General features: G+C 43.0%; 2 protein-coding genes and 1 non-coding gene across 6 annotated transcripts; 2 read left to right on the plus strand and 1 right to left on the minus strand.

Annotated features, from left to right (window-relative positions):
* TIPIN (TIMELESS interacting protein) lies at positions 1-9,157 on the plus strand. 3 transcript variants are annotated; one of them, XM_061999531.1, is made up of 8 exons: positions 1-437; positions 756-915; positions 1,683-1,770; positions 2,639-2,714; positions 3,700-3,822; positions 4,318-4,381; positions 6,497-6,697; positions 7,049-9,157. In XM_061999531.1, exons 2-8 carry the CDS (start codon positions 783-785, stop codon positions 7,189-7,191), a joined length of 828 nt encoding a protein of 275 aa, XP_061855515.1. In that variant the 5' UTR covers positions 1-437; positions 756-782; the 3' UTR covers positions 7,192-9,157. The 3 variants fall into 3 exon arrangements, with proteins under 3 accessions (XP_061855515.1, XP_061855517.1, XP_061855516.1); XM_061999533.1 differs by having other exon boundaries at positions 6,500-6,697; XM_061999532.1 differs by having other exon boundaries at positions 1-433.
* Positions 5,558-5,692, plus strand: LOC133625885 (small Cajal body-specific RNA 14). The gene has a single exon (XR_009819134.1). It is a non-coding gene; the product is annotated as a small Cajal body-specific RNA 14 (non-coding RNA).
* On the minus strand, positions 8,124-24,994 carry DIS3L (DIS3 like exosome 3'-5' exoribonuclease). Of its 2 annotated transcripts, XM_061999528.1 has the most exons (17): positions 24,817-24,994; positions 21,925-22,078; positions 21,172-21,300; positions 20,394-20,529; positions 19,242-19,418; positions 18,259-18,337; positions 17,154-17,333; positions 16,008-16,177; positions 15,097-15,258; positions 14,206-14,453; positions 13,210-13,302; positions 11,985-12,518; positions 10,982-11,136; positions 10,695-10,873; positions 10,247-10,392; positions 8,706-8,880; positions 8,124-8,630 (listed from the first exon to the last, which is right to left on the minus strand). In XM_061999528.1, the coding sequence occupies exons 1-17, from the start codon at positions 24,944-24,946 to the stop codon at positions 8,319-8,321; spliced, it is 3,159 nt and encodes a 1,052-aa protein (XP_061855512.1). In that variant the 5' UTR covers positions 24,947-24,994; the 3' UTR covers positions 8,124-8,318. The 2 variants fall into 2 exon arrangements, with proteins under 2 accessions (XP_061855512.1, XP_061855513.1); XM_061999529.1 differs by lacking the exon at positions 24,817-24,994 and having other exon boundaries at positions 21,980-22,056.
* Between the last annotated feature and the right edge of the window lie 327 nt (positions 24,995-25,321).

Genomic DNA, 25,321 nt, shown 5'->3' on the forward strand with positions numbered 1-25,321 from the left:
CCTTCCGCGGCGTTGCCCGCGCCCGTCGCTCGCCTCAGCGCGGCGAGAAGCGTCCCGGGCCGGGCGGGGGAGAGCCCTGCCCCTCCGCGCCGGCACTGGGGGCTGCGCCGGCGGTGTCTGGGGAGCGAGGCCTCTGCGGCGCCCGGCGGCTCCGTGGCTCTGAAGCTGTGGCCCTGGAGACCGTAGAGAGCTGCTTCGCTTCCCGCCTTCGGCTCTCAGCCTCCGGCGCCCTGAGGGAGAGCTCGCCTCCGGAGGTCAGCTGCTTGGAGTGGCCTTTCGTTACTAAAGCCGCCCGAGAAGCGACTTTGCCTACAAAAGAGCTTTCGCTGAAGCTGTGTTGAGACGGGGCACCCCAAACCCAGGTGTGCTGAAGTCTGGAAGCAGCGTCGCCTAAGGAGCCGGGAAGGGGGAATTCTCCAGGCTGCGTTTCGAAGTAGGTAAGCTGTGAAGCGTAGGAGTTATCCCCTCACCCCTCGTAGTCTTCCTCAGGGTTGGGAGCGGCAAACAGCTGCTTTGGCTGGAAAGCCGTTTCTTTTGTTTTATTCCTCTGACCCGTACGTGCCACTCCCGAGTAACTTGGGTGAGTTGAGACACGACAAACCCTCCCTCACTCGGCCTAGCGAGGCTGGACTGTCTGTGGTATCTTCTACTTCATTTGTATCACACTATCTTTTTTTTCTGGTAAATGTTTTTCTACTGTGTGGCAGCTTTTTGCAAGTGCTTCTCTTTACATGCTTTTTTTGGTATTCCTGCAGGAGTGGGAGAAGAGCTTATCTGTGGCAATGATAGATCCTTTAGAGAACAACTTGTTTGATCTTCCTGATTATGAGAATACAGAAGACGAAACGTTTCCACCTCTGCCACCTCCTGCCTCTCCAGGACGAGATGATGGTGATTGGACTCAAGCTAATGGAGGTGAACTCTTGTGATGCCTGTAGATCCTGTCTTGCAGTATAGACAATGAAATTCTGCTATATCAATATAATTGGTGGTGTACTTCAGTACCTGGAGTTCACTGCATAAAAACGGTCTTCTGTAGATCTGAGTTATTATTGACTCTGCTTCCAAACCGTGGGAGAAGTTTTGTTTTTGTAGATAGTGTATATAAGTGAATCTTTATAAAATTCAAGCTTTTCTGACAAAATGTTCGTAAAGATAATTTTGTAGCAGTGATCTATAGTTACACGGTGGCCCTAACTGAGAAATACATGGATTTTTGGTTCTTAAGACATATTGATTGTCACACATCACTTCTTTTTTTTTTGAAGGCAGTACTGGTAGTTTAGGTCTTTCTTTCACATCTACCAATATAAATTTTGGGACATACCTTTCAAGCTGTGTTTTGCTGATTTGAGTTTTGGAAGCAGCTCTTCATGTATTTCTCATCAGAAAAATAATATAAAAGTTTTAAAATCAGGAAGTTTCTCTTTCAAAGAACCTACTTTTCTAGAAAAGTCGGTTCTTCAGTATATTCTGAAGAGACTGATTTATTTCCAGTCTGTCTTGTGGAAGAAGTAAGGTGAAATATTCAGATGTGTGTTTGAAGTACTGTACTTTCAATGGAACGCTTGTGATGCTGCCTTATTGATAGGGTAGAAACCAAACATTTACACAATGCATTTCTAGTTGGTGTCTCTTTGAAATACATACTTAAAATATCTTCTTTCCTTTATTGGAACCAGGTGGAAACCAGCAGTCAGAAACAAAGGATTCTGCTGTGGCTACACGGAAGGCAGTTAAAAGACCAATGCCTAAACTAGATGCCCAGAGGTAATATTTTACAGAATATTTCTTTTTGTGGTGACTTTGGTGTGTGACTGGGAGGCTGTTTAAGGTTACTGTGATCCTTGCTTGCTCATAGCCAAGTTTTGCAAGTGCAGATGTCTCTCGCATGCTGTATGCTCAACGTTTTTATTCCTTGCTTACCTGTATCTTGCTATTACAAGTCTAACTGTCATGAATTCTCCTTGAGACTTAATACATGATTAATACTTTAAGAGGTATTTATGATACATAGGATGCCTCCTTTGGGGTCTTTTTTTACTTTGCTTCAGACATAATACTATAGACTTTTTTATTTAAGTGAATTCAGGTTCAAAATAAAGCCTCAGTATAACGGTGACTGTAAAGCCCTACCTCAAGTACACTTACAAACTGGATAAACTCCGTATAAAGACTCAAATATTTCCATTGCTGTTATCACTAAAACTGGTGTAATGTCTTATAAGCAAATGGGAAGAATCTGAGCTTTCGGTTTCTTCCTTCTTAAATGCACAGTAGAAGTGAGTCAGTGATACTGCAGATGAATGCTCTGGTCACACATGTAACTAATTTTACTTGGCCAATATAGATACTAGAAATGACCATTCCATTTTCTTTCCATGTAATCAAGAGTGAAAGCTCCTTTGGACTAGGAATACGTGGATGAAAAATAATTATCTTAAAAAAGTCTTTGTCCTATTTTTGTGTGTTTTCTTAATGACTTCTATTTCTGTCCATCCTTCAAGCAGAGCTCTGTAGCTTTGGGTTATTTAAAGGAATGTGAGGGGTTTTGTTTGTGTGGTTTGGGTTTTTGTTGTTCTTAATTAGAAGAAGGAAGTATGGGTTTCAGATAACTTCACCCATTTCTTATTACCAGGTTAATTTCAGAAAGAGGACTTCCAGCCCTTAGACATTTGTTTGACAATGTAAAATTCAAGGGTAAAGGACACGAGGTAAGACATAGTGAGCTTTTGGTTTGTTTCCTGGGAGGTTTAATCTAGATTTGTTACATTGCTGCCCATCTGATGTGGGGAGAATTGGTACACGCTCCGGTTAGTCGGCTTTCTAGCGGCATTTGGACATACCCCAATGGGATTTGTAGCTACAAACCCAAACCTGAGTGTTCTAATGAAATCCGATTTTTGATTTTAAAACTGTTTCTTCTACCCTACCACTAGAATATCACACCTCTGACTTTGAATTGCCTGTAGAAAGAGGTTGGGCTAATAGGACTGCCTGCTGTGTCTGGATGCCTTCACCATCTCCTTTCAGCATCAGTTTCTTCTGTTAGTGAAGATATTTTGGCTGTTGTGGTACCTCTGTCAGGAAGTTTTTAACGTTGAAAAAAGCATGACATACAACTTGAGCAAAGAGAAAGCAGTATTTTCTCTACAAACTGTCTAATTGTCTTGGATACATTTTAGTGCACAATACTTATTTTCTTGTAAATGTGCATCTCTGATTTGCAGAGAACATTGAGGGGATAAGGTTTCTCTTTGCAGCTGGAGGTACAAAGAAACTAGGCAGTCATGCTGCTCTGAGCAAAAAGTCTTTACTGGATAGTTATTCAGATGGACATTTTTCTGTTTTCTAAACATCAAAATGCATGCCAGCTGTGCCCCTTATGAATATTTGCTCAGTCTGGGTTCAGGCCTAGGTTGCTTAAGGGCAACTTTGCAGAAACCTGTCAGATTTTCTACAGGATATGCAAACACCCTTCCACAACTCAGTTGCTATTGTTTTCATCCCTTGAAACTGCACTTAAGAGACTCCATTGTGGGAGGAAAGGTTACCCATGCATCCCTATTACTTAAATTTTCAAGAGACTTTCCAGCTGCAGATGCTTAATGTTTTCAGAAATGTTACTGTCTTATTTACCTCTGCAGTCAACTGACTTAGTCAAGTTTTCCTAGCTGGATGTCTTGTTTTATGCTCTAGGCAGAGGACCTGAAGACACTCATACGACATATGGAACATTGGGCTCATAGACTTTTTCCAAAGCTGCAGTTTGAGGATTTTATTGACAAAGTAGAGTCTTTAGGAAACAAAAAGGAAGTTCAGGTATGTCAATTTCTCTTTGTGCAGTACTGAATAGTCTTAAGAGGTGGGTTTAGGAGAGCAATTATGCAACAAAATAAGACTTAAGCTATGCATACTGACAAGGACAATAAGTAGTGCCTTTTCAGTATTTAAGTTCACATTTGGATAGAACCTTTTTATATTTGAATTAGTACTTCAGAGAATTGGCTTTGACATTTTCAGGACATCTTTAACCAAAGTAATTTGCTTCAAAGTACAAAAACTGGTCGGATTTTAGATGTTTTGAATCTGCAAAAGAAGACTTACAAAGAATGCTGCTAGGTGATAGAAGAAGGATTGGGAGAATGAGCCACAGCTTTAAAAGTTGTGGGCCAAACAGATGTGTAGTGAATGGGATGGTTTTTTTTCACAGTAACAAAGTGTAAAGAGAAACTAGGTGTAGTATTAAAGACACAGCAGTGTTGCACAATGCTTTGTTACAGGTGAAATATCAGTGTTCTAATCTCTCATTTGCAGACCTGCCTAAAGCGGATTAGACTTGATCTTCCTATTTTACATGAAGACTTTGCAAATAAGGAAGGTATGCTTATCATGCTGTTTGTTCAGTGCTTCAAGTCACTTCCACTCCTACTGTCCACAAGTTAATGATCATGACACATATTTCCGATGTAGAAGAAACTGTTGAGTGATGCTCTATTATAAAACCAGGCTTCTGTGAGACTTACGATGCTGAAGTGGTACTTGAACTAAAATGCTACATATATATGAAAAACTGAATAGAAGTGTGTGGTGTACTGAAAGGAAATGGAAAATGGGTATTGCTACCAGCAGTGTTAGAAATATTCTTCAGAAAAAAACCCTCCAAACTGCAATGAAGTGAACATAAGTGGTTCATACTGTACTCTGAGTGTGCAGCCCAAAGAGCTCTTGGATCTCATTGATGCAAAAACAAACGACTCGTGATACTGCTTGTCCTACAAGGTGTTACAGTGCAGTCAGGGTGTAGTGTCACTGCTCTTTCCCTGTAGAGGACAACTGGTGTTCCTTAGGGGTCAGTATTGAGGCTGGTGCTATTTAACATCTTTGTTGGTGACGTGGACAGTGGGACTGAGGGCTCAGCAGGTTTGTTGCTGACACTGATGAGTTATTAGGAAGAAGCTCTTCTCTATGATGATGGCAAGGCACTGGCACAAGTTACTCAGAGAGGTTGTGTTCAAGGGCAGGTTGGATGGGGTTTGGGGCAACCTGGTCTAGTGGAAAATGTCCCTGCTCACGGCAGGGGGATTGGAACGAGGTGAGCTTTAAGGTCCCTTTCAGGCCAAACCATTCTGTGATGCTTCCTAATGCTTGTTGGCACTATTACATCTGTCATGTAATGTAGCTGCCATTGAATGTTTCTTCTACCAATATCAAAATCTGGCTAGTTAACAAGTAGATAACTCAAGAGTCCCTTCCAATTAGATGATGTTTTTGGACTAGAAATAGGCTTTTAAAAAATAAAATGAAAGGGCTGAGTTCATCTGATAGTTTCTTTCAAACTTCATTAGCAGAGAGAGTTTCATAGTTGTTCCCAAGTCCTTTGCAGGTGTTCACACTTCCACTGTGGGTCTTTCTTGAAACTATTAACCCATTGTCCAGTTTGTCTTCACGTGAGCCTCAGCCCAGCCTGTGCTTGGAAAAGGTGTTCTGGTTGGATGAGTTAACCAACAGTAAAACCTTGGTCTTGTGGGGAAAACCTTTAGGCAGGTAGTGCCATGTGGCTGTCTGCTGTTGGCTGCATTTGCTAGCAATGGAATGCAGCCCTGAGCAGCCACAAACAGCAAAGCAAATGGTTCCTGCCGACAGCGTCTGTAGAGTTATCGGATTGTTCTGTGCGATGGTTCCATACACCTGTATTTAAATGCGGTGCTGATTTGCTCTCCAGCTGTGTTGGTGAGTGTACTGTGACAACTGTCAGTCTTCAGATGAAAAACTTGAGTAGATATCTTACAGTTTTGAAAGGAAAACTTGGGCTTAGAGTACTGTATGAAAAAGCAGACCATCGTTGTCAGACAGCTTTTCTATTCACAGGCTCAGAGTGGGGCAGAGGCACAAGCACATTTGGCCTGAAGCACTCTTTTCAAGAGGGTGCTCTTCTTCATGGGTGAAGTTTGTCTCGCAGGGCTGGACTACCTCCATTTTGCATGTTTCAGTGTTGGCAAAGAAGTAAATGTTCCTTAATAGTAGTGCACTGAATTCAGAACTATTCTGAGTCTATGTTCAAGCCTCTGATTCCCATAACTGGTCCTGCCACTTCCCAAAGGATGGTGTTGTTTTAGCAGGGGTGGGAAGAAAATTATCTGGCCTTTCAGTAAGGATTGACTGTCTATTTTTAACCTGCAAACACGACTCCTGATTGCTAACTTGGTATCTGTGTACCAAGTTAAGCCTCCCTAAATCCAGGCATTTACTATTTTGTGTTTGGGACCTCTGGTAAGTGTTTCCTGTATAGGGAAATATCATATATATCAGCTATGTGAACCTAGGCAGAAAATTGCCTGTTAAAACTACTGGAATGATCTTCAGCTGTGAATGCATCTTTAAAATGTAGGACATATAAACACACTTAAATGTTGTCTTGACAGATATTTAGCAGTGGATCTTTCTGGCTTGCAAATACTCATTTCTGCCCCCATTCCATCCTCTCATTTTTAAGCAGATAAAGGAGGGCAAAGCAACAGCCTGGATACAGCCACAGGAGATGCTCATTCCTGCTCTGGAGATGCAGAGGAGCCCAGTTCTGTGTCTGGTACCACTCTGACAGAAGAGCAGCAGCAGCGAATCAGGAAGAACAGGCAGCTGGCCTTGGAGCGCAGGCAGGCAAGGATGCAGTGCAGCGGCCAGTCACAACACAATGGTAACCAACTCCCTAACTTAAGTGTTAATGTTAAGTATTTATACATCCCCCCCTGCTGAGTCACTTTAAAACAAATCACAGTGATTGTTTTTTCTACGAAGTAGCAAAACGTTGAACTCAAATTTAAGCTGTGTTCATGTAGTTCGGCTCCTCCCAAGCTAAGTCAGAACTACACTCCCTGGTTGTCATGCTGAGTTGTGTGGTAGCTTTGTCTTTGAGGAAATGAAACTCCACTCGCTGGTCAGCTCTGGAGCTGCCTTTCCTGCAGACTGATTCTGGTGAAACTGCTGTTAAATGAAAAGCAATGGTTCTCATGACAGGAAATTGGTTTTCCTTTTTTTTTCCCAACAGAGCTGTCTACTAGTTATTCAGAAGAGGAGTGTAATACTCCTTCTGCTCAAGATCTCCCTGACCTCATGGAACACACTCAGGTTACCACAGCCAAGGCTGCTGTCACAAAAGATGAAGATGGAGACTTAGAAGACGAGCTGTAGCCATTCTCTGCACTTTGAATGACTTTCTTGACCAAGATAACCCACTGTAAGTACTGTCAGTGTACTGAAAGGTTGCTGCCTCTGTGCCCTCTGACCAGAAGCCTTGTGGAAGCCTTCACCCTGACAGCTGTACAGCTGGACAAAACTCTTTGCTTCAGACACCAGATTGCAATACACTGGAAAAGTGAACAAAGTTCTTCATCTGTGTTTGAGACATCTTTTCCACCTCCCTCAACATTCTTGAGGAAATGTTAACAAGTGTTTTGGCCTACTTTGGAGGTTGTTTACAACTGTGGCAAACTGAATTAACTGGGGTATTGACAGTTGAAGTTTCTGTTCAAGTTGTTTGGTTTGTTTAATAGAAGGTGCACATACAATAGTGGGCAGTGCTAGCTCTCAACAGGGATCCCGGATCTCTTTAACTTATCAAGTAACTGTATCTTCTTCTTATAAAATAGAAGCTATTAAATTTCAGAAGCCAAACCTGAAATTCCCATATGAGGCTGTTACAGGTCCAGGCCCTGCCACTTTCCCTGTCCCTTGTGCTAGTCAGACAACTTGTCTCAGACAAGTACAGCCCCTAATGGAAACATGCTTTGGCCACATCAGTTCTCTGCCCTTGCCTGATCCCCGTTCTCCGTCTTGAGGCTCTGTTTTGCCTTTTTACATTGTTCCTCCTCCCTGCACAACAGCTTTTCCCTTATGGCAGTTGTGCAGCTTGGGGATTTCAATAAACAAAATTCTATATTCTAGATTAGTGTGAAGGAGTTTTGCTTTTTAAATCCTTGTAGCTAGGAGTCAGACTCACTAAACTACACTGGAAGAGAGCCAACAGCTGTAGAAAATACTGAAGTTCTTAAAACCCAGTTTATAGGCAGTGTGGGAAAAAACCTTTTGAAGTCAAAGAATTCACACCATCTTTAGTCTGGAAGATGAGATTTATCACGTATAAAAAGCTCTTAAAAACACACATGTTCACCATCAGATAAGATAAGACCCATTTAAAATATACATTCATTTTCTTATTGAAAGGGCTCTTGAACACTTCAATAGACTTCTTTTTGTAAAACCCCCCCCCAACTCACTCATATCAGGTAAACAAGAGCAAAACATGAAAAAGTTATTGTTCAAGTTCTAATGTCAGCTGAAACATCTAATAGGGCCAAGTCCCTGATCTCCTCCAGCAGCTGGTACAAGCTTGGGCCCTTGGTCTGGCAGTACTCCTGGTAGTCTTCATCAATTACTTCCGTTCTTGCCTTTTCCTGCGCCCACTGGGCAGCTGCTGCAGACTGACTGACCTCTTTTACCAAGTCAGATTTCACCACCTGGAAAGTCTTCTGGGAAAGCTCTGTGTCTGAAATCTGGTGTGGTGCATTCCTGACTATTTCAAGCTTGATCGTGTCAGCGTGGCAGCGGGAAGTCTGCACGAGTATTTTCACCTTAAAAGCAATAGAAAAACGACTGTATTTCTGCTGGTGCTATTTCCTTTTACTTCCATCAGATTAAATACTCACTGTAATGTGATCGAAAAGGCTCAGAGTAACAGATTCTCCAGTAGTTGGAGTGGAAGTGATTTTATTCTGAGAGCGATGAAGAGATCCTGGTTTCCACTCACAGCTCCTGTCACCCTGACAAGAGAGGACTAAGCCTTCCTTGTTTTTCATATAGGCAGCACCTTTGATTCCATATCTACAAAAAAGCAGACAAAAGCTGTTTTGACAGTTTTCACCCTTACCAGTTGTCTTAATTTTGAAGCCAGCAGAAGGCTGGCTGGGGTTAGAGGAGCAACATAAAGGGGCAAACGCTGTAGCCTGATAATCCTGCTTCAGTGCTGCCGACCTGTGTTGTCACAGAAGCCCCTTCAGTCTGTGAAAACAGCAGGAAATCCGGACTGAAGGGGTTTGAAAGCAGCAAAGTGAAAGTAAAACACAGTGGGGATACTTTCTCTCAGGTGCTGGGTGGAGCCTGGAGAGCAGCACTACAGGTTTTTCCAGACAGCACACCAAGGAAGCTGTTCTCCATCCCTTAAAGGCAGCAGTGTACTTGCACTGGGTTCTCTGTAAGGAGCTGATCTTGGCTAGGGAGGCTCTGGCTCTTCAGCCATCTATCCAAACCCAGCCCCCGCAATGCTGAGGACAAGACAGCTACATGGAGCTGGGTTAGAGTCCAGCTCAGGCTGTGGCCAAGATCAAGAAGCCGCTGGCTGTATTGATAGAAGTCTGGGATATTGGGGTAATGGTTTGCTCTCAATAACATCCCTGTAGAAGGAGTTTGGAGGTTTGTTTTTGTTTCTGTTTTAAAGAAGAGGTCATACACCCGCATTTCTTGTACCTGTTACCCAGCTGGGTAGACAGTGTAGTTCTCTTCCTCCTCAGGACGAGGAGCTGGTCAAGTCTTAGGAAAGGCAATACTCTCTAGTTCTGTGGTGACAGGTGCCTTCCTCTATCCTTCACTAGTTAATTTATAATATAAGCAGAACACATTTAATGTACTTCAAAATGCAGGTTGAAAAGCTCAGAAATCAAAAGTGTCATGTTAGCCTCATGCAAGGAATTGCTTTCTCCTGGCATAAATGAGAGGCTGTGCTGAGTTACAGACACTGACTAGTGCTGAACTGCCCTTAAACATTTATTCTAAGGTTCTCTGCTGCCTCTGGAGAGTAGCTGTTCAAAAGGGGCTCCCCAGTCTGTGGTGAAGGGAGAGGGGTGAGGAGTGCAGGGCTCTGTGCACTTTCTATTGTTTAAAAAAAAGGGAAAGAAATATTGCACTCATTGTTCTACTCCAGCAGCTGCTTGGGAAAAAAATGTCCTTTTAATGGTTTGAAATAAATACATGCTGTGCTGCAGAGTCTTAGCCTTTCCTCACAAGAATGACTCTGGAAAAGGCAATGGATAGAAAAGTGCCAACTTAAAACAACACTTAAAAGGGCAGTGATCAGTCAACCTCAGGCCATGCTATAAACCAGTCTCTTCTCAAGGAGCAAAAGTGTCCTCACAGGATTGTGCTAACACTCCTGTTTTACTTTTAAGCTCATTCCAAACTCTAATCCACTCACCTTGGCACAAAAACAAGCACCCCGTTTGTTCGAATCGAGTAAATAACGCCATCTGCTACACAGCGCTCCTCCGTTTCTGGGGTTTTGTCTTTGAAGTACATGCACTGGAAGAGTTCAGTAGACTGCTTCTGAGCACGCTGGGCTGCCTGCAGGTACCCCCCAAAAAAAGAGAAGACAAAACCACCCAAATTAAATATTGCAGTGAGCTTGCTTGGCTTTGGTTTCCATAGTTTCTTCTTCCCCATTGCTCCCTTATCCTGCCCCTGGAAAAACTACACCTAAAAGGAAATCCTACATGTAGTACAGGTGAAGTCACCACCCCTAGAAAAAAACCTGGTAAGTAAGAAAGCCCTGACAGCATTAGAAATAAAAGTGTTGCTGTAGTACCCAAAAGCTGCAGTCAGGCCTGGAATCCCATTCACATAGACACACACACTGACCACCTTACCCGGTTTCTGTTGTTAATGTGTCTGCACAATTCCTGAAGATCCTTATTACTGAATACATTGTCCTTCACATCTCCTTTAGTTTCCTTCAGAGTTGCTGCCATCAAGAGTCTGTGGACAACAATATCAGCGTATCTTCTAATTGGAGAAGTGAAGTGAGTGTACTTCTCTAAGGCAAGTCCTAAGAATCAAAAAGGAAGCAGATGTAAAGAAATAAAAGCAGTGAGGTGCTTCCCACCCAACACTTGAGAAATCCTGACAGGCACAGCATAAAAAAGTGCCACGATACCATAGTGCTGAAACTCTTCCTCAGGGCAAGAGCCAGTGGAGAAGTACAATGCGTTGGACATGGCGTGAGTGGCCATAGACCGCAACAGCTTATTTACGATTGGATCCAGTGGGTCGTTTGCTTTGTCCAGGGACTCAGCCAGTGCTTTGTTAGACCTGCCAAAAAAAAGTGTTAATTCTGAAAAAAAAATGTGCTATCCCTGATCATAATGGCTGATAGTTAAAACCAGCACCTTGAAGTGGTAATAATTAATAGAAAACTGTGATTGACAAGCAGAATGACATTAAAACTTCCCCACAGCTCAGTGACAGCTCTGCTCTATACAAATGTTTAAAAAACAAAAAAACCCAACAGTTTTCATCAACAGGCCTGGCTCCTGCACCTTGGAGAACCACGAAGGACTGGAGCAAAACCCCATTCTGTGCTGCACACAACAGACAGTGAGCTGGTCCAGAACCTCTTCTGCACAGGACAGCAGATGGAGGATAAGGTAGGACATGTGTGTTGCCAGAGGCAGCACCACTGGTGCCCTTCACACTCAGCCACATCCAGGAATGATGCCTCCAAATGCAGTGAGGCTCACAGCATTCTCACAGGATCTTGACAAAGTAATTCTGAGTTGAGTCATGTAAGATTACCACAGTGCACAGAGTGAATCTGACTTAGACAAGTACTACTATTGCAGGAACTAGGGTTGGTGCAAATAGGGGTATTGCAGAGTTTACTGCAGAGTGACTGAACAAACTCTTCAGGTGTCTAAAATCATTCAGTAAAATCATTCTGTTGGCCCCTTGCAGTACAGCCAGTAGAATGCTATCAGCCTCTCCTGTTTAGGATGTCATCTCCTGCTCACAGCACAGCTGCAGTACAGTTTTGTTATATTAAAGACTTGCTATGCAGTGTCTGTTAACATTGACACCAAACTGCCATGTTTTGGGATGGTAACACAGCCAAATTGCTTAACTTTATAATTAAAGTGCTTAAGGTAAGCAGTAAAAGATACCGTGTGTCCATGGAGAAACCTTTGGCATTGGCACACTCCCGGAGTTCAGTAAAAAATTCCTGTTGTGGTGGCGGGTGTTGGCGCAACAGAGCCTGATGAGGAAAAGCTTCTGAGATCTTTTTTGCTACCCAGTGGTTGGCAAGAATCATACACTCTGCTACTGTCTCGTGCACCTCCAGTGGCTGCTTGGGGATGAGATCGTGGATATTGTGTTTATCATCCAGTTGCACTTGGATTTCTACCCCTTCCAGTTCCAGAGCACCACAGCTGTCCCGCTGAGCTCTAACGTGTCGTGCTACATCCGTGAGTTTGGATATTGCCCAGACCAGTTCAGCCAACTTCTTCTCTCTAGTTCCTTCATCCATGTTTTTCAGTTCCGGGATATCACCAACAACACTTTTATCTCCATCTAATAACCCCTGTGCTGCTTCATAAACTAGCTTGTATGCAGATCGAATGATGGTCTTGTTGTAGCAGACTCTCAGGATTTTGTATGATTCCTTCTCTAGTTCCCACAAGACGCTTACAGCATACCTTCAAGATAAGATCACGCTTCTGTTAATAGTTCTGGGTGATTTAAGCTGTCATTTCAAGCACATCCAGCTGTTACAAGTTTACAAGTTTCCTTCTGGTTTGATTTTTTTTATTGGAAACATCTTTTTATTCATGAAACAAACCAGTGCCCAGCAGTGCCACCAATTAATGCACTTGCCTTTCAGCCTTGTGTAGAGCAACTTAGCAACTGAGGAAACTGTCAGGATTTTCAACCCACCTGTTGAGGCAGAGCACCTATGAGACATGAGGCCACATCTATTTTAACACAGGTACACTGCAAGAGTTATTTTTATTCATCTAAATGTTATTAGTTAGAGTATCCACAATGAACATATCTGCACCCTGCATATCCTCCTGCCAGCCAGTCAACTAACCCTGTAAACTAATGAAATGGGGTCATGGCATCGTTGAGGAACAGAACAATAGCAAAACCTGTGGCCTTTCACATGGATGTGTGAAACCCACGCAAAAGAACACGAACAAAGATGCTCTCACCTCTAGGTTGCTGTTTAAACACAAAGCAAATTATTAAGGGTATGGGTAAACATTACTGGAGGAGGAGGCAGTCGTATGGATTTCTGCTTTCGGTGCCTTCCTACTACTTTACTTACAAACAGTAGCAAATAAGTTAAAGAGCAAATGCATAAGCAGTTACTAGACCAACCCTCACCTATCAATGCCACTGAGAAGGGAGCAGACGTCAGCACTCAGGACGGAGGGCAGCATGTCGTACCGACGGTCTGCTAAGTAATAGGTTGTTGCCCTGAGGAATAAAATACATTTCAGAGAGTATTCACACAGGAGTGAGTAATCCCCCAGGCAGCTGCGGTGGAAGCAGCACGTCAGCGCAACGAGCCACGCAGCGCGGCTCTGAGAGGTTCTAATGACAGAACCCACACATGTGCAATGCCCACGTCAAGTTATTTCAATAACTTTTTATAGCACAAGCCTCATTTTGCCTTCCTCTCTATCTTCAGTTGCCTTGAAGGCCAGAGCTAAGGCTGTACCAAATATGCTTGGCTAAGAAAAGGATATTTAACGGTGACACCAAACATCTCTGCTGGCTATACAGTTTATATTTCTATGTGTCTACCAAGAATACATTTAAAGCGATGCAGCAGTTCCAGTTCAAGGCAGTGGCAATAATAGGAAAGAAAAAGGAATGCAATATTTGGCATACTGAAACACAAATCTGAATGTTACAACATAAGCCTGCCAGATACCTCTGGAAATAAATTTATATAAGACTTAATTCCATTTTGTGGGTGTTCCGTGTGAAGATTCAGATGCCTTGGAATGCAAACAAGTGGTCTGTAAATACTCCAAATCACAACTGTTAAAGTAGACTGCAGAGCAAATGGTAGTGACTAGGGAAAGGGAAATCATAGGTCTGTGGAAAAGAGCAATTTCACCATAAAAGGGTGAAGCAGTAGGTCAGAAAGCAGTTTCTGACCAGAAATAGAGTAGAAATAGACTCAGCAGGTCTATATTATCCAAATAAAGGCAGAATACCATTATTTATATATATTAGTGTTAATAAGCTTTTTCCTTGACACAAAAGAAGACAGAATGTCTCCTTCCTTCCAGTGTTTCTCAATGTTTCCTTAAGGTAGCACCACAAACCTCTCAGCTCCATAAACTCTCTAAGTTTTAGAAAAGAACCTACCTTGCTTTGGCCTCAATGTCCGTGTAAGAATTTGCTGCCACAAAATGGGTTACATCTGCAATGTGGACACCTAACTCCAGGTTCCCATTAGGCAGAGTTCTCACAGACAGGGCATCATCCACATCCTCACAGCCTTTTGGGTCAATGCTGAATATCAGGTGTGTCTCTCTTAAGTCCAGGCGGTTTTTTTCCTCCTCTGGATTCACTTTCCATGGATTCTTTGCAGAACTCACAGGCATTTCACTCATCTGTACAAGAACATTGATGAACATATGGTTACATCTCTCCTACCTAAAGTAGCCAGTAAACTGGATTTCATTAGCTTTTTCTTTTGTACATCATTAATTGTGTTGTGTAGTTTTTCTTCCTAGACACATTCTTTTCTCCTTGCATTTCCTAAGTCTCTCTCTTACATTTACCTTATGGCATGTATGAAACAGGATTGAAAAGAATGCCAAGCATATTATTAACAACTGGTATTGCTGTGGTGATGTCACAGCTCTAGCAAACACCACCACTGCATATTGGTCCTTAACATTCTTTTAATTAGTTGTAGGTATAATCAAGAGTTTTCTACGAGAGCTGGTTGAAGACAAAAAGATTTAAGACAATGCTTTCAATAGGACCAGGCTTTTAGGATTAGTGCCATAAACACATATTACAGACAGTAACATCTTAAAAGTGTACCTCAAACTAGAATTAAGAATTTGTAACCTCCTCATAGCCAACAGATTATCTTAAAATCACTCTTCACTTGAAATTCACGGTAGCTATAGAACAACTGATCAAAAGTAATTGAAGAAACCTGTTGGCACCAAGACATTCCTCTCCCTCTCTGAGAAACAAGACACTGGAAATGAACAGAAAATGTATCTAATCATGAAGACCAACCTGGATTTCTGAGAAAGGGGCCACACAAATGCTGTTCTCCACCAGAATAGCTGCAATTTCCCCCTCAAGATCTCCAATTCTTCCTAGAACTCTCACAAAGTGCCCGTTTGGATACACAGACGTTGACTCCCAAGAATCAATACGCACGACAACTCTGAACTCCTGCAGCAAGAGAGTTCTGTTAGAACAGCAGCCTGACATGTAATCAAGAGAAATGCTACTTCAGGGGTAAACAATGCTATCCAAAGAGACTGGCAACTCAAGAAACTTTCTAGAAAGAAGAAACCCATGTGAGAGGCATCCAAATAAATACCAAGAATGCCATTTATTTCCTGATCAAAGACCCATTTGGGTCATTACACAGAGACTCTCTGTCTTAAAAGAATAAAAAGTAAAAGCAAAACTGAGATTTGCACAAATATTCTTCTACCAGTAAAGACACAATTGGAATTTACCTCTTGGCTGTGAAGAAGTACTTCACATTACAAGGCAAAAGTGACTGGGCATGAACAAAACCATGACTCTTCTTTCTGCAGCTATTGCAGGCTGACATCACACTACAGTATTTGTAGAAAACCTCTGCCTATATATAACTTTGACAGCAGTTAGGAGAGATCCAGCAGAGCCCCTACAGTTATTCCAATTTATACTCCTCATGTGATCTTTATCAGAAAAAACCAAAGCAAGTAGTACATAAATGCTCAGGGTACCTGGACTCTGGCCCAAACTCATAACTCAAATCAACTTTATTACCTGAAGCTGACACAGTTTGGACAGGAACTGAACACGTCCCTTCAAGGCACACATGGAACTACTCTTCCAGACTGAACTTTATTAATAGTTTTACCCACGATTTTGCCAAGGAAAACATCATTAGAACACAGAAGAGAGAAACACTTCTGTCAGATTACCTGTAGTGCTTCGGCTTGCTGGGTACTGATCCGGATTTTGGGAATTCGGTAGTCCCAAGGGGTGACGAGGATCTTCTGAGCATTTCTGCTCTGGGACTGGCTCTCCTCTTTAGAGGGGAAAGTGACCACATAATCCCTCCAGTTCTTTTGAATGATTCCAACAACTTTACCTATGAGTAAGGAATGTTGTTGGCTGTACATTTAAACAGCAAGTGAAAGCAAATATGTGGGAGGTGTAGAAGATTCATTGCTTTGTAATACTTAGTAATGTGTCCACAGATCTGTATTACAATTGCTAACAGCATATGGTATGCAGACAACAATACAAGTTTGATATAAATTATGGTTGGCACAGCCAAACTTTTATTTATGTGGAGACTAACTCATTGTATAGATTTCAATTGCTACAGTACATAAATTATTCAGAAAGATTCCCACTGCTACTGAAATGTGGCCAATTCCAGTGAAAAACACAGAAGATTTCTAATGGCAAAGATCGAATTCAAACACTCATTGGTTTGCAGGAAGAGAATTTATCTCCTAGAACTTTTAACTCTGACCTGTGCACATCTTTAAGATGTAGCTGTACACACAATGTTTTCAAATAAGACTGATTTCCCATGGTTACACAGGCACACCACATTCCAAAGAGAACCGAATGCTTCCTCATCTAACAATGTTTTTTGTTAAATCCTTAACATTATTTGTCATCAAGGAATTAAGAGGCTGCTGTTATCTTCCTGTATAATCAACAGCAACAGCGGAGGAGTCGAGTGCACACTCTGGCAAATTGGTCTGTATCAGAATGGCACTTTGTCTCTTGTAGAGCTGTGAAGAATGACAGCATGGGTTTGGGTAGCAAAGTATTCCAAAGTTGCTGTTTTAGGAAGATAACTACAATAATTCAGCTACTTCTGAGAATGTAATTAAGGAAAAGAAAGCAAATCAGAGGGGTGGGGTGTTGCACATAGAGTCTAGTGGCCTTCTTGTGGGGATTTATTGGAGTGCTTTAGTTTGGGATAATCACTTCAAATTTACTATGGTGCAAGCAGTGTGACAATCACAGAGGTGGAGGGAAGGGACTATATAACGAATGGACCAAGGAAGTGAGGTCATCTGAACAAAGCTCTACTTTATGTACTTTACCCGTGGGCATCGGGTCACCAGTGGTGTCTGCAGGTGCTTTGTCCTCAGCCTCATTTTCACAAAGGGCAACAGTCCTTCCTTTCCACTCATGCAAGGGGAGTAACTCAACAGCCACCACGTCACCGTGGATTGCACGATTTCGAGCTTTGGCCCCGTAAATAAGGATGTCACTTTGAAGATCTACATTTAAAATAAAAAGAAACAGAACTATAAATAGCTAAAAAACCCAATTTCCCTCCACTCTTGGCAGCATCCTGCTGAAATAACAGAAAATGGCATTTGCTATGTGGTTTCTTCCAAAAAGGAACACTGCAGAGTAATGAATATTGCAAGAAAATTAAACCCTTTCCCCCTTTTTTTAATTTTTAAAGCAGATATGAAGCAATTCTGACAGTGAACTCTTGGATACAAAGGAGCACGGGCTAGGACAAGTTCTTTGTCCTTAGGCAGTAGCTTTAAAAACCACTGCCAGAGGATTCGGGGCAGGGCCCAGATTAAAAACAAGTTTTTAAAAAATGATTAGTACATAAAACACTGGTTTTACTGCAGGGTCTGTCACAGGAGCATTTGAAAGTATTCATCAGTGAAAGCTGGGACAATGCATCTGCTCAAGGATAATGGGCCTCATGATAATCCTTCTAAGGTAGTTATACCAGAAAGACAAAACTGATGTTCCAATCTGATCCAAAAGGCATTTTTCCTATTACATTCACAGTGACCAGCTTCCTAATCCTGCCAACATCCATGCAAACACACTTACTTCAGTCAAGTGAGTTGTCATCTGAAATTAGAGCACAGCACTGAGGTAACAATTTGCATTAGTACTCAACTTCAAGAAAGGTCTAGGGAAACCTGTTAGTAGGACAAGAGTCCAAAACATGGCCAAAGGTACTAGGAAAGGGGAAAGAGGATGCAAAGGACGTTGCTTTCTCGTGAGGCTCTCTCTCTGGTTTAATCTCCACCCTCCTTTCTGGCCCATGAAAATACCCAAGCCTTGGAGTACCTTAGCTGTGACCTTATTTAACAACTGAACAGCTACATACATATGGCTACACAGCTTCAGTGTCAGAAAGGTGTTGAGTAAATCCCCTCATTGTCTTTTTACCTGTTTCTTTGCTGCCAAGTCCCTGAAGTCGAACAAAAGCTTCCAGCTGTGCTCTATGCTTATTGACATTCAGCGTACCCTAGAAGAAAAGAACCATCTGATAAACATAGTGAAACAGTCACAGCTCTAAATAACCAACTTCATTTTTATTTTTGTAGTTCATCTTAGATAAATTAATACTTTTCATTGATAACAGGCTACTCTGAACTTAACTATTCTCTCTATAGGGGAAGAACGTACGATGAAGAGCTTTTAATTGCTCACGTCTGGAACAGAATGGTAAGTTCTTTGAAATGCTCAATTGAACTGTAAGATGGTAAAGGTCCTTTTAGACAAAACACTGGCAGTGTTAAGATTACTTTTACTGCATGCCTTAATATGGAATCTGGAGTTATTTCTGCAAGAAAAACCCCTCAGTCTTTCTGTTCATCTGCAATTCTCACCTCACTGCTCAGTTGTCAGGAAAGGAAAAAATTATTACCTCTAATTCTTTACATGATTTTTAAGAGAATGACACTTGTCCACCAACAATCCATAGTAAGGCCCTGAACAGTCATAAAACCGTAAATTCATTTCCCTGACTGAGAGGTCTCTGTGCAAATGAGGTGAGAAACGCTGCCCCTGTGCAGCATTACTTATATTTCAGAGTGAGAGCCAGCCATTTCATACCACGCCTGCTTTCTCATTTTACTGGTACATCACATATCAACCTGAAGAAAAATCCATAGCAAATTTAAGATCCTCAATAACAAATTCTCATTTTACCGTGTCCAAGAGAAAAAAACCCAAAACCAAGCAAGATGAAGTTGAGGAAATATTTTGAGAATCCTAATCCCTTCCGTCTTCTTACTCTTGCTTTTCTGTTTTCTTTCCCTCTCCTCATTAAAGCAATACTTCTTACCTAATCAGTCTAATTCAGGCAACTAAATGGAGCAAGCACAACACTGCAGTGTTCTGTGTATGCTCTCTATACAGCAAATTACCTGTATGTATCTTCCAGATTTGATCCCAGCCTCCAGTACTTCCATAGGTAAGTGCTCAGGATATTCTTTTCCATTGTTTTCTTGGCTTTCACTCTCCCGTTCGCGCCGAGCTTGAAGTATAGAGTCAAAGAGTTCATGGGCAGCCTTTAAGTCAGGCCAAAAGTTATCCAAGTAATTCTGTATGCACACAAATAAACAAACATGAAAGCATTTAGAGGCTTCTATCCTTTTAATAATGGATTTGGAAAGCCTATAATGGACAGGAGCTGTCTCATATACTGTTCTCAAACAGCAAGTCCAAGCAGTAATGACGTGTCTGCTCTAAACACCACACGCTGGTTACAGATTCAACATAACTCATTTGCTAAATACCACAAAGGAGGTATGACTGTTAAGACAGCATCCTACATTAGAGATTCACAGGCTTCTATTACCAATATACCCCCACATTCAGGCTACATACTTCTTGTAAGGTGCCATGGCTGCGAAATCAAACTGGCGACCCACTCTTGTTCCTACACTTTTTACATGATTTTGTATGCTACACTTGGGCCACTCTTCCATTGCCTCACAGCAATTAAAAAACCCAGGCATCATCATTTGTACACAGCTTTCAGGTAAATATGTCTGGTCCTGTTGTGACTCAACATTCTTTCACAGCTAATCATAAACCTCCCATCCATTCCTGTTGAATACAAACAGGATCAGAAATCAACAACTAAATGAAGAGTTAATTATCTTCTGCATCCCTGTATGGTAAGTAGTGAAGGCTAAAGTTAACTGTCAGGATAACGCTGATGGATATTCAGGCTACAGCTGTTTGTGGATTGCTTGCCCTAGAGATTTAGGCAGCTGGCTGAGGTAGCTGATCATTGTTCATCACTGCTAAACTCTTTAAAAAGAAGGAAAACAATGAAAAGAGCTCTATCTTTCTTCTCAGTTCTCCAGTTTGCTCACTGCCACTGTTTTTTAAGACATTCCTATGACTGACATCGTTGCTTGCTTTGATAAATGAAGACATGAGTTAGCATCATAGTTTTCTTAAACATAAACTCTGCAATGATTTGCACTATACATTGTGCTTTAATGTACTCGCTTCATCATTTTGACACAGCATAAAGAAAACCTTCTTCTATTTTTCTGGCATGTTACCTTGAAGGAAATCACAAACACTCCTTCTGTTTCATTTCCGTACTGCCTGATAGCATCTTCATCTTCTGTTACCATAACAACTGGCATCTGACCCAAGCAGTGATTATAATACCAGACTGCTGCATTGTAAATACTCCTAGAAAAGCAAAGTTTGAATTAAGATTTCTAGCATATCTCATTTGCTACTTGCAAGACATTTGCAGGGTTCGTATAAACAAGCTTTTGGTTTAACACACATACTTTTGAGACACACTAAGCTACAGAAACCTTGTATCTGCAGAAATTTTTATGTGCCATACATGAGCACTAAGAAAGCAAAGGAAAAGAAAATGTTTGCTACCCAATACATCCACTTGTGCCTTAGCTTCAAGATAAGATACTGTTCATTTGAGTGAAAGTTTGTAAAAAGGAAGGTGGAACTGCCAGGACTCTGATGCTTTGGTGTTTGTCAGCTACCAAACATGACATCTAACAGTCCAATAATGTGTGTGTGATCAAGTGATGATGCTAAAGCATGAAAATGTCTGTGTAACTTCAAGATGATCCAGCAATTTTTTAGCACTATTCCATTTAATTAAGCTCAGTTTTTATCTGTTTTCCTAAGAAAACAATGCTGACACTTTCTTAATCACAAAAGAACAATCTAAACTTTCAATTACTGTGAACTGTTCCAGAGCTAAGCAGAGCAAAAGCACCAGCACTTATGTACCCAATGCATGTTAATACCCCTAAATAAAACATCACAACGTTGTCTGGTGCACTCCTACATAAAACAAACCTGATCTGCCATTTCTCCATGGATTCTCCCTTTTCTCTTGGCAAGTAACAATGCTGGTGGAATTCGTTAGCAAACACAACACAGTCATGACGGGCATCCTTCACTAGATTTCGTAACTTGTTGTACTGTCTGGAAGACAAAAAAGATAAATACAGTCCTTCACTCTCTTTTGATAATGGCATTTTAAGTCCAGATTAAAAGACAGCTCGAAAACTCAAAGAAAAGTACTGTCACGCATGAAAAAAATGCTTTAATTAAATTACACCATTGATGACAAAATCTAAAACATCATCCTGAAGCCTTTCTAATTTCCATTAGGAATGCTTCTGACATATAAACATATGTTATGGCAATACATAGGTTAATGGCTGGTAAGGTCAAGTACCATATAATAGCATTAGTTGCTTCCCAAAGACAAGTGGTCAGTCTTTAATACAGCAAAACAAAGCCACGTCTGTAAATTAGTTATGGTGTTACTGCAAAGTCTCCTCAATTCCTGTCACAAACCACCTGATCAGTTAATAATGCTGCAGGTTTAATATCACTCCTATCACATGAAAACTATGACAGGCATCATGTCCACAGATCTCAAAGGATCACACATCTGTAAAATTGTACTGAGAAACTCGAAAGACCTAAAACCAAACGAAGCACGGTACATTTGCTGACTTTGGGGTACTGTGCTTAAATATACACCTTACAAAGTCAGTGTCTTTACTCAAATCTGAATGTAAGTTGTTATAGGATAAGTACCTGCGTCCTTTTTGATGTTGCACAGCTTGACATGCTGTTTGCATGAAAATAATACCTTTCAGCTCTGGAAACTCGAGAATCTCCAGGTAATCCTGCACAACCTTGCAGTCGGGGACAACATAGTGCGTGACGTCATCCGATAACAATTTGCCATCTACAATACAATTCAGAGGTTAAAGGCTTAAACTTCCAGTTGAAATACTGGTTTCTGAAAAATACCTTCAGATGTCAGGAAATCGGAGTTGTGTATCCTCAGTGGATCCCTTGCAGCTGTTTTTGGTGAGTGGTACAATTCTGTGGTACAGTCTAAGGTTTGTGACAGACCCGTTTTGCCTTCACTGATGTTAGTGCAAATTCAAACAAGTGAAAAAGATCCACTTGCATTACGAAAATGATGGAACTTAAAGATGTTAACAGGTAAGAGTCCTTTTTTCCCCCTCTGCTTCCATATGAAAAGCAGACTGTACAGCTGCCACAGAAAATCTTCTAATGGAAGCTTCAAAGAGTGTTGAATTATAGGTGCTTCTCTGTTACGCTGCTTCCACAGATCTCTCTATTCAGCACTACTCATTGAAGCAGGCTCCTTTTCTGTATTTCTACATAAGAGAATACACATAAGGGTACACATGGAGAAAAGCAATGCTACTGCAAAGAGATGATGTTCTTGAATCTAAACCATCATTGCTAACTTTTTCTCTATCCCTAAGGAATACACCACCAAAACACCACAACCAACCCATCGCAGATGACATCTTAAGATGTACCTCCAAGTTAATGAGTTTAATGGCTTTAGATATTTCAAAGATTACCCAACAAACCTGTGGGCAGGTGAGCTCTCTACTGTATTTTCTCATAATGTCTATTTATCCCTTCTATATTACAACCACTGGACTGCTGAACTTAGGGGTAGTGCAGGCAAATTATATATAACAGAAGTATCTAGATCCTGACAAGTCAGGTTATTTTCATGTGTTTCTCAGAAGCCGACACAGGACAATCTATTAACTGCAATCATTGGAACTGTGAGTCCAGTATGCCCCAGTTCTGCAGACAGCAGCACGGCTGCCTCTCACACTGAAGGCATGTAATGAATGATGGCAGAATGCATGCAAGAAAGCAAATATGTATTAATAATTCAGGAGAGCATTAAAAGTGAAATGTCACTTGAAGATTTATGTTATCTGCCCATATGAAGCTATCCTTGCCTAACCCATACATGTAGATCAGAGAGACTTCTAAGTAGGCACAGCACACCGTTCCAAGTCGATGTAGCTGTGATTTATGCAGGCAGCCTCTCACGTGCGTGAAACGAGTTTTCTCAGCATAAAGTCAGGAATGAAAACACGCTCACCTCTCCTCTGAGTTACCTAGAATAATTACCAAGGGACATATTCTGACACTCACCTATGGCACAATTTACACTTAAGTCCAGAAGAGCAGAAGTTAGGCATAGCAAGAGGTCAGACTTTTTTTCCTGTAACTTATCCTTAAGGAATTCATAGCCGAATGCAATATATTAGGGAGCCCTCACTATCACTAGTCCTGACAGCTTAGACAGCAGTAATATACTACATTGCCTGCTGCCCTCAGTTGCAACAGGCAGCTAGACCAGAAGGAGCAACATCTACGTCAATTAGAGGTCAGACTAATAATAACTTCAAAAAGAGTTAAATTTCTTTTAGGTAGGCAAATAACTTTGCTCGATTTAAATAGGCTGGATATTATGTTAGTTACTTGCCAGGCGGCTTCCTGCACTAAATAAATTGTGCTGTTTAATAACAACAAAAAAACCCACCCTGAAATATCAACTAAAGGTCACATGATGATCTATGATGCACATAATAGCACCACAGTATGTAAAAACAACAACAAACCCAGCTACCACAGAGGCTGGCAGCCTTCCCGCGTCTGAAATGGCCAGATATAACACCGGCAATTGCATCTAGTTACTTAACACAAGTAACTGCTGGTGCAGAATTCCAGCCACTTGAAGATAACGGCTCGGCTCCACTGTAAGAATGCCAACCAGGTACGTGCAGAATTTAATCCACACTATACACCAGCACCCTGCAGGATTAATGCGTTTTGAAACATCTGTTCTTAAAGAATAGGAAACTTGCATAATCCTTTAGCCTTTGCTCACTGTAGACTGCTCAGTTAAATCCTGCAACGATCAGCGCCTCAGTTCCTTTTTCTCGTTTATTTCTGAAAGATTTTGCCTTGACGGAGTACTTTTGCTGTATCCTTGATTGGGTATCGTTTGTTTTCTCGGCGATTTTCTGTGCTGTTGTCAGTACCCTCCATACCCGGCTGGGGACGAGAGGTCTGGGACGAACCTCCGGCACCCACACAGCCCTCAGCTCTCCCGTCGCTGTTTCTCTTTTATTCCCCGCTTGTCCCGCTCGCTGCCGCTCTGCGCTGCCCCCCGCACCCCGTCCCGCTGGTCCTTGCCTCTCGCTGCCTTTCGCTGCCCCCGCACCCGGTCCCGCTGGTCCTTGCCTCTCGCTGCCCCCGCACCCCGTCCCGCTGGTCCTTGCCTCTCGCTGCCCCCGCACCCCGTCCCGCTGGTCCTTGCCTCTCGCTGCCCCCGCACCCCGTCCCGCTGGTCCTTGCCTCTCGCTGCCCCCGCACCCCGTCCCGCTGGTCCCTGCCCGGCCTCCCGCGCCGGCACCCCGCCTGCCAGGGCCGTATGGATCACCTCCGCCCGGGGATCGCCCTCTGCACCCAGCTCCGGCCTACGTGAGCTGAGGCACAACGGCCGCCGGGGGCAAGCCGCCCACCGCTGCAGCTCGGCCGCCGGGCGGCCCCGGCTCTGCCGGTCGGCGTCCCCCTGCCTTCTCTCCCAGCAGCCCCGACTTCCGACCCCCGGCCTCCCGCCGCCGGCCCCCTCACCGCGCGGACAGGCGGCCCGGCACGACGCGCTGCGGCACGGCACGTCGGGGCGGAGGTAGTGCTCCCGCACAACGCGCACCGAGCGACCCTGCTGGCCCCGCAGCTGCAGCACCCTCTCCGTGCGGAGCATGGGGACGCCGGCAAGCCGCTGCCCCGCGGCCAGGCCCGCTGCTCCCAGCGCGGCTGCGCCCGGCGCCAGGGGCGGTGCAGCCGCACGAGGCCGGGCCTCAGAGGGGCGGGATGAACGGCGGCCTCGCGCCAGCGCTGCTGAGGCGCCCGAGCGGGCGGGCGGCCGCGGAGGGGAGGGCGGGAGCGGGCTGCGGGAGCCGGGGCAGCGGGTTGAGGGGAGATGCTGAGGGAGCCGGGGCAGCAGATTGAGGGGAGATGCTGAGGGAGCCGGGGCAGCGGGTTGAGAGGAGACACTGAGGGAGCCGGGCAGCGGGTTGAGGGGAGACAGGGAGCTGGGGCAGCGGATTGAGGGGAGACACTGAGGGAGCTGGGGCGG

This window comes from Colius striatus, chromosome 7 (assembly GCF_028858725.1).
Source record: "Colius striatus isolate bColStr4 chromosome 7, bColStr4.1.hap1, whole genome shotgun sequence".
Taxonomy (NCBI): domain Eukaryota; kingdom Metazoa; phylum Chordata; class Aves; order Coliiformes; family Coliidae; genus Colius; species Colius striatus.